The following is a 14,226-nucleotide window of genomic DNA, read 5'->3' on the forward strand; positions in this document are numbered from 1 at the left end:
AACCTGAGTCTCCTGTGTCTCCTGAATAGGCAGATTCCTTACCACTGAGCCACCTGGGGAGCCCCGGCCCATCTCCCAGTGACCACTAATCTACTATCTGGCTGTATGAATTTGTCTAGTGAGGACATGTCATAGCAATGGAACCATACTATATGTGCTTTTTGTGTCCGGCTTCTTTCATTTAGTACCATGTTTTCTAAGTTCATCTCGGTTGTAGCATGTGTCAATGCTTCATTTCTTTTAATGGATGAATAATATTCTGTAGCACTGATGTACCACATTTTGCTTATCCACTCATCAAGTTGATGGACATTTGGATTGTTTCCATTATTTGGCTATTATGAATAATGCTGCTATAAACATTTGTGTACAAGTTTTTGTGAACATCTGTTTCCAGTTCTTTTGGATATATACCTAAGAGACAATTGCTATGTCTATGTTTAATTCCGTGTGTGTGTTGCGGGGGGGGAAACTGCCAAATTGTTTTCTGGACAACTGCACCAGGCACATATGAGGGTTCCCGTTTTCCCTCATCCCTGTCAACACTTGTTATTTTCTGTCTTTTTGATTATCAACATCTTAGTGGGTGTGCAATGGTATCGCACTGTGATTTCTAATGACTAATGATGTTAAGCAGTTTTTTTTTCCAGGCTTCTTTTTTATTTCACAGTAACCTTTTTAGGCAGCTGTTTTCCCCACTTGACAGCAGAGGAAACAAATTCAGAGTTGCAAGGAGGCGGTGGGGCTGTGGAAATTTGTCTAGTGAGAAATTGGAAACTGGGTGTGCTTGTCTCTGAATCCCCATGATCGAATTTGCCGTAGACACCGCAGGATGCCGGGTCTGTGGCGTGTCCACCTTAGATAAAAAGTCCTTTCCCCCTACTCCGGGCGTCAGTTTCTCCTCCACTCTACTTGAGGCGCTCTACTCCAAACATCTCCAGGCTCCTCTAGGAGCCCGTACCTCTAAGATCAATCGCCCAAGCACGGAATTTGCTCCGCCCGTTCAGCTCTAGCTCGCCGGTGGCGCCGGAAGTGATTTGTTCATTTTGTTGGCTCCCGCCCCGGCCTGGAAGTACTTTTTCGGGAAGATGGCGGCTGTGTCAGTGTATGAGCCACCGGTTGGAGGTTTCTCTTTCGATAACTGCCGAAGGTGTGGCCTTGCCCGGGGCCGGGTTCAGGGCGGGAGTAGGAGTGTGGTGTCGGGGTCGCAGTTGGGCTGCGGTCTGGGCCAGGAAGTCCGAAGGAAGGGTGGACAGAAGGGGCCCGCGGCCCGCGGCCCCTGTGACTCAGGGGAATCTGGGCCTGAGCGTGGCTTTCTCTTGAGGCCGGGTCCGCTCGTCCACTTTCCCAGCGCACCGGGACACCCTCCATCTCCGTCTCCTTAGGCGTGGTGCAGGTCCTCTCAGACACTCTATTCGCAGTAAATCGGGACAGCCCTCTTTTGGGGTGGGGGTGGGGGGGAACCAGCCAACATATGGGCGCGAAAGCAAATGCTAGTCGTTTTTCCTTCTCCTGAGCTCCCTATTAGATACTCTTCCTGCCGGTGCGGCACAATGTGGTCCTGGCCTTCAACGCTTTATTCTCTCATTTGCTCTTAGAAATGCTGTCTTGGAAGCCGATTTTGCAAAAAAAGGGTACAAGCTTCCAACGGCCCGGAAAACTGGGACGACCATCGCAGGTGTGGTCTATAAGGTAAGCCGGAGCTGGCTGAGAGCAGCAGGAACCAGGCCGCCTGGTCTCTCTTACTTCTCTGGGCTGTGTGAGGAAGGGCACATCTTACAGCCTGCTACATCAGGAAGAGGTCTTTTAGGAGAGAGTGTCAGTTTTTTGTGCACTTATCGACAATTTATATTCTTACCTCGCTTTGCAGTTTTCGATAGGAAGCCAGTTTTCTGTCTTAACGTTACTATTTGAGGAAACAGAATGATGTAGTGGGAGAAACGAGATTTGTTTAACTGTTTAGCCTTTTTTTGTTGCTTCTAACTTTGTGCAGGTCACTTTCGTTCTCGCAACCACACTTTCCCGTCCAGGTGGCCATAATAACTCCTGATCTAAATTGTTGTAAGGGTCAAAAGAGATAACTGGTTGTTGTTGTTAGAGATTAAGAGTGACATCTTTAAAAAAGAAATGGACAGACCTGGCTAATTTAATGGAAGGATTTCTGCATCTTAATCCAGACTTTTCTCATATTGGCTCCGTGATTTGTAAGGAATTTACTGAATCTCTGAGCCTCATTTAAAAACAGAAATGATAGTTCTACTGTCTACTGAGGGTTCAACCAGTAATGCTTATTAATAAGCCTTTTCTTGAATGCTGAAAGTATAGCACAATATTTCAGTGGGTGGGGGGAGTGGTTCAGGGAGCAGGGTGTGGTCAGTATTGTTTTTCCTGAACTAGAGGACTGTTTGTATATGTGAAGTTGTTTAAAAGTATATATTTTTAAAAAACAGGATGGCATAGTTCTTGGAGCAGATACAAGGGCAACTGAAGGGATGGTTGTTGCAGACAAGAACTGTTCAAAAATACACTTCATATCTCCTAACATTTAGTAAGTATTGATTAGTTGAATAACTCATTTGTAAACATATCAGGGGTAAAATTGCATTTACTGTTTCTTAATAAAACCTGTTGTTCAGTCTGTATTTTCTTTCTGTCTCCCTTAAATGGCATTTCCGTCGACATAAACTAGTTATCTTCTAGCTCTCTTTTTGCTTTAGTTCAGTTTTGACCCAGTTCTGCCTTTTGTGTGCATTTTGAATCCACTCCCTCCTATCCTTCTACTGAGGCCTTGGTTTGAATTCTTTTTTCTCAGCTGGACTATTGCAGTTGTCATTTAAATGGTCCCTCTGCTTTTGGTCTTTTCTCTATTGTTCACTTTTCTGCCATATTGGGTTTTGTAAAACACAGATCTCATAGATCTCCCTTTCCTCTTTAAAATTTTTTCAAGAGATTTTTCACATTTCACACCGCTTTCAGGATAAAATTGAAACTCTAGTATGATATTAAAAGTCATGTATGATTTCACAAAAAGATTATCTTTTCATCCTATTTAGCTGCTATCACCCTATGTTCCAGTTATACCTGGACTGTCTCTATCTCCTTCATGTCCCTGTTCTTCTCATGTTCAAGCTGTTTTACCCGTGCTTTTGGAGCCCCTCTGCTTAGAAATACTCTTTCTTCTCTGTTTGTATAGTGTTTTTATTCTCTCCTTCCAAATCCAGCTCAAATGAAACCTCGAAGATCAGAATTGCTCTTTCCTCCAATTTCCTATGGCATTTTCTACCTGTGCTACTATATTGTAGTGTATGTCTCTTATACTCAACTTTGAAATCAAGTGCTGTTACTGTGTCATATTTTCTTTATCCTCAACACTTTGGAATGACTGGTACCTAGTAGTAGATATTTGGTAGATGTAAACTGTAAGACTTTTAACATTCCTTACTCTTTTGTACAACTTGAGTGTTTTCTTAGATCCATAAAATGCACACTGTTAACATAGAAACTAATGATTTGAAAGGTTCCGTTGCGCTACAGAAAATATATTTACATGTAATTAGATGTGCACTTTTAATTTTATGTTTATTTAAGATTGGTTAGCGTAGTAACAGTGCATGTTTACTGAAAAACATCTGTCTATGTCCCTCACCTTTGTGGATGTTGTCCAAGAAGCTCCACTTCTAATTGAGCCCTTTGGTAATTAAATTTCAGCCACACTGCTTCTAATTGTATTTTTTAGTTGTTGTGGTGCTGGGACAGCAGCGGACACAGACATGACAACCCAGCTTATTTCTTCCAACTTGGAGCTCCATTCCCTTTCCACTGGCCGCCTTCCCAGAGTTGTGACGGCCAACCGGATGCTGAAGCAGATGCTTTTCAGGTAAGGTTTCAGGATGGGGATTTCTATAAGCATCTTTTTCTCATGTCTTAGGTTTTCAGCCAAGGGAGCCCTGGAAGCTAGAGAAAAAGCATTCAGAAATACACATTTAATCCAGAAATCAGTTGTTGCTGAAAAGCCACTTTAATTTCATAAGGCTTTTGATAATGTATTTGAATTTATGGGGTCTGTTTTTTTTTTTTTTTTTTTCGATAAATGAATCACATGTGACCAATGGAATAATTTCCTGAGGCTTAGGGTATTGCTGGATACAAAAACCTTTTTTGTTCTTAGAAAGGTAGAGCTGGAAGGAACCTTTAAGTTCATCTTGTGAACATGCACAAATGATTATTTCCTCTCCCTCTTTTAGGGGCAAGGTAACAGTGAAATGAAAAGGGACAATTTGTAGTTAGCTGTGAGTGGGTATAATAGTATGAATATCAACCAACATTTAGTTGTTTGTGCCAGGCTGTGTGCTAAGTGCTTTATGCATGAGCTCACTTTATCCTTTTAGCTCCGCGATTGGGCTGTTAACATCTCTAATTATAAGTGAACGAACTGAGACTTTAAAGAGGTGCAGTCATTTGCCTGCCCTTAACCTTCCCTCCCTACTGACTCCCATAGAGAGTCCCTCTTAGTAGTTTTGTTTCTCTTTAGTCCTTAATAGTCACACCATCACTTTGTGTTTGTATAGGTCTAGACACTTTTCACATTTTAAGTCCATTTTTCATTTGCTCTCATAAAGAGAAGAGAGGCAGTGTGGTATATAATAATGCTTAGGAAATAGCCGAGGCATTTAGTCCTGAGTTGTAACACTGGTTTCTCATTTTGTGCCTGCCTTACCTTTAACAAATTCTCTCCTCTTCCTTCTTTATAGAAGGGACACCTTGATGCCTTTTAAAAATTTTTTGAAAAGTTGATCAGAGGCCTTTATTCTGGCCCTCATCATTCATGAAGCAACCTACATAAGACTTTTTAAAGGGGGGCAGGAACAGAGAGCAAAGATTGTAAGCTGGCAGCTCACAGGCCATATTCAGCTTGTAGAGAAATTTCATTTGGGTCACATAGTGTATTTAAAAAGTAGTGGCAAATAATTATAAATTGGGAGCTTTGAATTTAAAATATGGATTTCCAGCTTTTTTTTTTTTCCCGATAAAATCTCATATAAAGTGGGCTGTAATCTGGGACTGATTGGCTCTTGTTGCCTTTAGAAGTGAGAGCGTGTGTTCTGGTATGTCAGTCCTTGTGGTTCATTTCCCTATTTCTTATCTGCCTGTGCCTTCCCGTGAATTTGCAGGTCTTCGTCTTCATGGCCCTGGGCCCTCAGTAAGTGGACATGAGGTTTAATGTAGCTGTGCAGCAAGGCCAGTGGAATAATTCCCGCTTTATGCAGTGGAAGATAGCAGGCTTTATGAGTCATATGGCAGGAAGCCTAGTCATACTTATCCAGTTCCTACCCTGACTGTACTGAGTCTTTATGTCAGCAATTTCCATTTGTTTATGTATGTAATCATCATCCTAATACTAAAGAATTATCACCTATCAGATTCTTCCAGGACAGTGTGAAAACTTGTTAAAGTACATCTGTTGTTAGGATAACTGGACACTTGTGATTTTGATTTTAAATGCAAAGCTCCCTCTTGTGGTTTGTGTGGTGCATTACATTTAAAACAATTTTTAAGCTTGTAAAATTACAGTAAGTAGCCTATTTCAAGATTGCTTGCAATGTCATTTAAAGCATTTAGCTAAATCTAGCTAGATGTTTCTGTTGATCTCTTTAGAATGTTTCAGAAATTCTAAAATCTCTTGTTTCAGTGTTTGATCTTTTGGTTAACATACTGTGTAAAAGTTGAATTTTATCAGAGTTTTGAGAAGAAAACTTAAAAATTTATGCCAGGATCATTATGGTTCTGTCTTTTGACATTTTTTCTAGTTACATAAAGTGAGTCACTAGTATGGGGGGGAAAAAAGCATAGATTTTGACTTTAGAACGTTGCTTCAAATCTTGTCTACAGTGCTTACATTGTGTGACATTAGCCTGTTCACTTCACTCTTCTTAGCCTCAGTTTCTACCTCAATAAAATGTGGATAATAGTTCTGTTTCTCTAACTTTTGGGGAGGAAATGAATAAAGAACCAAGCTTATGCAGTGCCTTGTACAGGGCCTGATACACAGATCCTCATTCAGAGGCTGAAATAGAGTACAGGGTGTACTCTTATTGCTATTTTTTTCCTCCTAAATAATCCATTTTCTTGTATGTGAATCAGTGAGAAAAGAGGGTTTGATAAACAGAAGTGAGCATCTTTTTCCTTACTTAAACAGTAGTTTTATTTTTCTTCGTTGACTAGATGTAGAAGATGTAAATGATACTTGTTCCTTCTGAATATGGAACCTTCTTATTGAGTCTATCAGAAATGTTTGATATACTAGTCTATATTCTGGAAACTATTTGAATATGCAGAGGCTTTAAAAACTTATTGTACTTTTTGCCCCCCCTTAACAAAAGATATGTATATCCATTGTAGAAAATTTTGAAAATACTGAAAAGCCCAAAGAAAAAATTAAAACTTTGCCATTTAGGGAGAATCACATTTTGGCTTTGTATATACATTAATGCTTCTAATCTTTTTGTTTGTTTGTCCATTCATTTGATCATTCCTTCTGTCTTTCTTTCCGTAAGTGCATGTTCACAGTAAAAAAGCTAATATATGTTTAGATAGATAAAAAAAAAAAAAACAGAAATTATCTGAATTTCTACCACGCATAAGCAGTTGATGCTAACAGGTTAATGTACACTCTTCAGGGTTTTTCCATGTTTAATAATACATATTTTGTTCTACCAGAATGGGATCCCAGTTGTGCTTTCTGTCTGTAGGTTATGTTGGTAATATAACCTGATCTTTTCACCTACGAGTGCATCTTGAGTAATTTCCATGTTGGAATATTTCAAAAAGAAAATAATCTTTTTTTCATAAGTTATTATAAAAGTAATGTATGATCATTGTAAAAAATTCAGACACTGAACAAATGTGACAGGAAGGAAATAGATTTCAACTGACATTCTGCCACTGAAGCACATGTACTATGAAACTTTGAGATCTGCTTTTTGAGACCTTTTCAATAGCACCCACTCCAGTACTCTTGCCTGGAAAACCCCATGGATGGAGAAGTCTGGTGGGCTGCAGTCCATGGGGTCGCTAAGAGTCGGACACGACTGAGCGACTTTCCCTTTCACTTTTCACTTTCATGCATTGGAGAAGGAAATGGCAACCCACTCCAGTGTTCTTGCCTGGAGAATCCCAGGGACGGGGGAGCCTGGTGGGCTGCCGTTTATGGGGTCGCACAGAGTCGGACACGACTGAAGCGACTTAGCATCAGCAGTAGCAGCAGCATACTCTGCATATACACATGCTCATATATGTGTTTGCAAAAGTGGAATACTGCTCTGTGTTATTTTGTAACTGGCCTTGTTCACATAATAGTGTATTATGGTATTGTTCCCATCAGTAGATGAGCTAGCTCAGCATCTAGGGATTTTACTTTGAGCCTGTGGAGGAGTCTATAGACCTGTAACTCTCCTGAAAGAGTGAAAAACATCTGTGTACACTTGTTGTGGGTGAGGATTCCACAGTTTTAATCACTCTTTTAGAGGGGTCTATGCCCCATAAAAATTTAAGAGCCATTGAGCAACATCTTAATTTTTGTTGGATCACAGTAATCTGTATTATTAACCAATTTTTAAAGAGTAACAATATTGCCTGTTTTAAGATGTTTAATTATAAGGTATTCTGTGGATCCTTTGGAGTGTAGAATCTTTAGGTGCTTGTGTTATTAATTCTTTAGGCTATATTCTAAAATAAATTCCTAGAAATGGAATTGCTGGGTCAAAGATAGGAACATTTAACATTTTAATACATATTGCCAAAATTGTAGCTGAGAGATTGTTCTAAGTTATACTACCATCAGTTGTGTGTGAAAAACGGGTCCTGATTTTTAATGATTATGTAGTGTTCTGTTGTATAGCTAGCTGTATTAGTTTAGGTAGTTCTGACTGTTTCCACTTTTCTAGCATCATAAACAGTTACTGCAGTAAACATTCTTATGAATTCATTTCTGCATATTTGTCCTTTTATATCTTTAGAATTAGATTCCTGGAAATAGAATTTCTGGATCAATTTTTAAGGATTTCATTGACTTGCCAAAATAGCTTAGACTCTTTTAAAGGCATCAAGCAGATTATGTTTTAGCTTGGAAGGGAACTAGCTGGTTATTATTGACTTTAACTAAACAGTCTGTTTGGATATATATATATATATATATATATATATGTATATATGGATCAAGCACTGGGCTGGGGTGGGAGTGGTGGGTCTGGTGATTCTCTGACTTCTTATCCCAGAGTTCCGAGATCTACTCTTGAACCTGCTGCCAGCTCATGTGGCTTAGGACCAATTTCTTCCCCTATCTGGGCCTGTCTTCCCTCTTGAGACTGCTTCTAAAATCCTTCCCTGCTTTTTATTTTTTCACTTATAAATGGAAGATTTGAAGTAATGTATTGGTAATCAAGGGACACAGGAAGTATTGGACTTGACCTAGAACACTTCCTGATGGGTAACTGTGTCTCAGACAATCTAAAATTAGGACTTTGGTTTTTGTGTTAATTTATTTGTATCAATTTTAATGATTGTATCATCAGGCAAATTCAGCATATTTTAGTTTCATTTTTCTTCCCAAAGAGCTAAAGGCTTAAACTGCTGCTGCTGCTGCTAAGTCGCTTCAGTCGTGTCCAACTTGGTGTGACCCCATAGACAGCAGCCCACCAGGCTCCCCCATCCCTGGGATTCTCCAGGCAAGAACACTGGAGTGGGTTGCCATTTCCCTCTCCAATGCATGAAAGTGAAAAGTGAAAGTGAAGTCGCTCAGTCGTGTCCGACTCTTCGCAACCCCATGGACTGCAGCCTACCAGGCTCTTCCGCCCATGGGATTTTCCAGGCAAGAGTGCTGGAGTGGGGTGCCATTGCCTTCTCCAAAAGGCTTACACTGGAGAACTTTAAATCCAGCATGTTTATCCAGTATAGCAGTTCTAATGGAAAAAAAATTGATCCATATATAGGGAAAGAAATCTATAGAAGTGTAAAACAAACCAAGTAGAGGGTCCAAAGGAGCAAATATGTGCAGAATTAAACAGATGGGGTCTGGTGGAAAATGTCTCTCCCATGTTCCTGAGAGAGATGACTTTAAACTGTGGACAGTAGCAATGGGTTTATAAACTGTCATGGAGTTATTTCATGGTTCACTTCCCTGCATAATGAAATACTTATTTCTTTTACTCAGTATGAGCTCTTATCTGCCATAATTTTGTGGATTTATTCAAGGGAAAGGTATTTTGACATAAGTGATTTTCCTGTGGTGAGGTTGATAATTTGAACAGTTTTAGTTTAGCGACAATTCAGTATTGACTTGGAAGGGACCTTATTTGCGAATCACAGAGGTCTGATGGGAGGGGTGTTCGTGGTCTTCGGAGTAAGCCACGCTTGGCTCTGAGACTTCCTAATGTCTTTGGGTTGGTTTCTCCTTCTCTACAATAAGAACTATAGTGTCTTCTTTTGAAGGGGGTTGTGAGGCAGAGATGATGTACAGCACATGGGTGCTTCATACAATTTACAGTTTTTTTGACTGATAGATGTTCAGGTATGTTTGCTCCATTCCGTATTTTTTCCCCATCAGAACAGTAGCTATTTAATGAAGCAATAGTAGTGAAAGAAAAACTTTTTGTTGTCTGACTTCTCATGCAGCTTTTGAATAACTTACAGTGAAGCAATGTAAACTCATTTTTTTTTTTTTTTCTTATGCATGCTCTGATCATCAGGTATCAAGGTTACATTGGTGCAGCCCTAGTTTTGGGGGGAGTAGATGTTACTGGACCTCACCTCTACAGCATCTATCCTCATGGATCAACTGATAAGTTGCCTTATGTCACCATGGGTGAGTGTAATGTTTCCCTGATGTTTCAGAATCCTCTTATTTACCAAAGTAGTTTCTAAAAGAGCTGGTTTATTTCCTGATAGAAGAGGCAGCACAATGTGCTTTGATTCCTTCTGCAAACATCTGTTGATTTCCTCCTGGGCATTAGGCCTGTTTCGTGTGCTTGAGATACAGCAGTGAACAAAATTTAGACTAAATGTCTTGTCTACAAGGAGTTTATATTTTAGTGGGAGTGGACAGACAGTAACAACAGCTTTATGTTAGACAGCAATAAATACTAGGAGAAAAAAACATAATATAAGTGATATTATACCACGGTTATGCGAGATACTACCTTTGGGGGAAACTGAGTTAACGGTGTACAAAAACTTGGTTTATTATTTCTTACATCTGCCTGTGAATTGACAGTTATCTCAAAACAGAAAGTTAAAAAAAAAATTAATGCAGTGTAAGGGGACTTGAGAATGTTGGGGTGGAAGCCAGATAATACTGTTAAACTGGAAGGTTACAGTAGGTTCGTGAAGAAGGTGAGGTTTGAGTGAAGGGGCTCCCAGGCAGAAGGAAGGCTAGACTGGAGGCCTGCCTTGGGGGAACAGGCCTGGTACGTGCAGAGAGTTTTTAAGTGACAGAGTCTCTGTTTGCCATTTAATCTCTGAGGGATCCTGGACATTTAAGGTTCCTCTCTGAACCATGATTTCCTCACTCTGAAATGGTGTCAATAATACCCACCATGTGTACAGGTTACGATGATTAAAAATAATGTATGTAAACCATCTGGCCCAGTGCCGGTTCTACAAATAGTAGCTACACTTTTTAGGTCATTACACATTTTAGGTACATTTGTATTTTAGCTCTAAATGCTAGATGAGTATTTGTTTTTTAATAACTAAAAAAAAAAGTGATTAAAATTACATTAGAAGAGTTGGGATTTTTGAATGTAACTCTCATGCTCAATTTCTGAGTGAAATTGCATGTATCTAATTTGAACAGGCCATGTGTAACCGGCGCTTTTCTAGATGTTGTTTAACTCTCACATTTTTTGTCTTGGTATCTTGGCTCTGCAGAGCCGGGGATAACTGCTGCCTTGAATAGTCTGAAAATTGTTAGTGTGAGACTTTGCTATTTCATTGCGTTTAATACTTAAGCCTCTTATGAGGTTTGTATACAACAGATGTTCCCTGTTTGTGAGAAGAATGATTTGCCCCCAGATACCATATGGAATAGTTATTTTAAAATGAAGATACAGTAATTTTAGAATTGTTTTGAATTCTTTGTTCCATTTTATTTGTTATCCCCATCAAGATACTGTTTTTATTTCTCCCCATCTGGTGCCTTTAAATGGTAGTAAAGGTGGAATAGTCTTTTCTATTAAGTAGTTTCATTTCTTCTTTTTTTAATTAAAAGAATTTTCACACTTGCAAGAAGGTAATAAGAATGTACAGTGAATAGTCATATATACCCTTTACTCATTTTTGTCACCTAACATTTTACCACATTCTTGCTCGCTCTCTGGTGGATTTTTACTATTTGTGTTTGTGTGTGTGTAACCATTCGAGAATAAATTGTGGACAGTATAACCCTCTACCTCAAAATCCTTTAGAATGTTTCCTCACATCACCTTGATGACATCATCAAAATCAGAAAATTTAACATTGATACAAGGCCTTTTCATTTTTACGATGGGAAAATTGAGTTGGTTTCTGTTGCTTTTGAACTGTAGTAATTTGTCTTATGAGCATCATCCCAAACTTAGGAAAGGTTGTTGAAAGTGAGTACAGCAGATTTGTGTCTGCTCATTTCATTCCTGCAAGTCCACTTAGTGCTCTGTCCTGGCCACCAGTGATCTTGCTTCCCTCCAAGTCCAGTGTGAGTCCACGGTGACGGCTCCACACTTCTGCTTAGAAATCATCACTCTCCATAGTCTGGCTTTGCTTTCATAGAAGATTAAGAAGAGCAAGATACCAGTAACATCCGATTTTAGAGACACAAGTAAGTTGTTACTTTTAAGGTTTAGTTTGTTTGTTCCCATCTGTTCATTTATTTATCAACTATTTCTTGAGTGCCTTCTGTGTAACAGCACTGTAGCAGGCTTCACAGAGCAGTGGATGTCTGGATCCTTGCCCTCAACATACTCGCAGTGAAAGGGGGAAGATAGATGTATAAACTGACAAGGGCAGTAGGTACAAAGGCCCGTGGAGGCCCAAGGGGGAAACTGGAAGAGAAAGCTTCACTTCACTTGAGCTGAATCTTAAAAGAAGGATAAGTTACTTTCACTCATTTATTAGAAATTTATTTAGCCTCTACTATGTGCTCGGGGGGCTTCCCAGGTGGCGAAGTGGTTGAGAATCTGTCTGCCCTTGCAGGAGATGCAGGAGACATGGGTTTGGTCCCTGGGTCAGAAAGATCCTCTGGAGAGGGAAATGGCAAGCCGCTCCAGTATTCTTCTTGGGAAATCTCCTGGGCAGAGGAGCCTGGTGGGCTACAATCCTTGGGGTCTCTGAGAGTTGGATACGATTGAGCCACTGAGCATGCATGTGCTAGGTACTGGGAAAGTAGTGGTCAGGACAGCACTTATCCTCAGGGCTTATAGTCTTGTGTGTGAGACAGGAATTAGACAGGAATCTAGTACACATTAATAAATACACATTAATCTGAAAGAATGCGCTGTGCTAAGTGCCCTGGAGGAAAAGAACAAATTATAAGGGAGAATTTCTAACAGGAAGGAGTATGTGGATAATGGGTATTTGGAAAGTCCTTATTGGACAAGTGACAGGAAAACATTTTCAAATGAAAAGTACTTTATGAACATGACAAACATTCAAGTGCAGGAAAATATGTGAAAGATAAGTCCCTATTTCATAGTAACCAGTGTTAAGAGTTTACTGTGTTTTTTCTCAGGAGGCATTTTATGATCCACCTTTATAGATCCCTATTATCTGTTATCTATCTGTGTATTCCTATTAAAAATACACTGCTGAAGTTATGCTGTAAATATTGTTCCATTCCTATTAACTTGTTTCAAAGAAAATTTTGTATCAGTGCCTATAGATCAATATCAAATCTATAATAACACTGTCCTAGAATTGTACTGTATGTCTGTACCAGGACTTAAGTGACCATTTGTCCTGTTGATGAGTGTGTGTCTTGGTGAGCTTGTATAAATACATCTGATAAATTCCTGGTAGTGGAGTTTCTGGATTAGGGTGGGCATGCATGTTGCTCAGAATTCTCTGTTGAAAGCATTAGAATCACTGGATGATTTAGGAAAGGAGGAATTTTTTTTTTAAGGATAGTAGATGACTCACAGAATAGCTGGGAGGGCAAGACCTGGGTGTGGGGCTGAGAACAGTATCAGAAAGCATGCTGCCGCGTGGGCCCGTTGCAGGCAAAGGTAGAATCTGCAGACAGCACTGCTGGCCTGGCTGGCGTAGGCCTGCTCTCTCCTCACTCTGCTGCCCCGGCTGCCTCATCCAGAGCTGAGGCTTCCTGCCATCTCACTCACAGTCAGAGAGTTTCTTCAGGAAAGGGTGGGCGCTAGATTGCTGATGGTGGGTAAAGTTCAGTCATCTGTTCTTAGAGTGGTGGGGTTCCCCAGACACAGGAAATACAGCTTCTGGGCAGCCCCTAAAAGTGACAGGTGAGTGCATCTTACCTTTTGAGAGCTGTTGCCAAACTGCCCTCCAAAAAGATAACACTAATTTATATTCCTGGAGAAGGCAATGGCACCCCACTCCAGTACTGTCGCCTGGAAAATCCCATGGACAGAGGGGCCTGGTAGGCTGCAGTCCATGGGGTCCAGAAGAGTCGGACACGACTGAGCGACTTCACTTTCACTTTTCACTTTCCTGCATTGGAGAAGGAAATGGCAACCCTCTCCAGTGTTCTTGCCTTGAGAATCCCAGGGACCGGGGAGCCTGGTGGGCTGCTGTCTCTGGGGTCGCACAGAGTCGGACACGACTGAAGCGACTTAGCAGCAGCAGCAGTAATTTATATTCCACCAGGAGAATGTGAGAATGCCTTTCTCTTATAAGTTCTCCTACTTTGGGTATTCTTGCCAGTCTGGTAGGTGAAAGATGGGAAAAAGTAGCTCTTAAACTGAGACCTGAATGGTAAGTAGGAATTAGCCAGGAATTTGCCACCCTGCTCCCTACCTGCCAGAGAAAGATTTTTCAGGCCCTGCGGTGCGTAAGGGACCAGGATGGTCAAAGGCCAGAGTTTAGCTGGATGGGTGAAGGGAGTGCTCCATGTGGGGGGCACAGCAGAAGCAAAGACAGGGAGGGATGAGGATGTCTGGGCTTTCAGGAGGGTGGAGGAGAGGCACGGCTGGAGAGCAAGTCCGGAGAGTCCCATCGTACAGGCTGAGTTGT

General features: G+C 40.6%; 1 protein-coding gene across 1 annotated transcript in view; it reads left to right on the plus strand.

Moving 5' to 3' along the window:
- The first annotated feature begins 998 nt into the window (after window positions 1-998).
- The window catches only part of PSMB7 (proteasome 20S subunit beta 7), a 57,331-nt gene continuing 44,103 nt past the window's right edge, over window positions 999-14,226 (plus strand). The window contains exons 1-5 of the mRNA XM_005893063.2: window positions 999-1,150; window positions 1,599-1,692; window positions 2,451-2,548; window positions 3,737-3,877; window positions 9,744-9,859. Of these exons, the coding sequence (XP_005893125.1) occupies window positions 1,089-1,150; window positions 1,599-1,692; window positions 2,451-2,548; window positions 3,737-3,877; window positions 9,744-9,859 (511 nt within the window). The 5' untranslated portion in view covers window positions 999-1,088. The remainder of the gene's footprint in view (window positions 1,151-1,598; window positions 1,693-2,450; window positions 2,549-3,736; window positions 3,878-9,743; window positions 9,860-14,226) is intronic.

This window comes from Bos mutus, chromosome 11, assembly GCF_027580195.1.
Source record: "Bos mutus isolate GX-2022 chromosome 11, NWIPB_WYAK_1.1, whole genome shotgun sequence".
NCBI lineage: Eukaryota > Metazoa > Chordata > Mammalia > Artiodactyla > Bovidae > Bos > Bos mutus.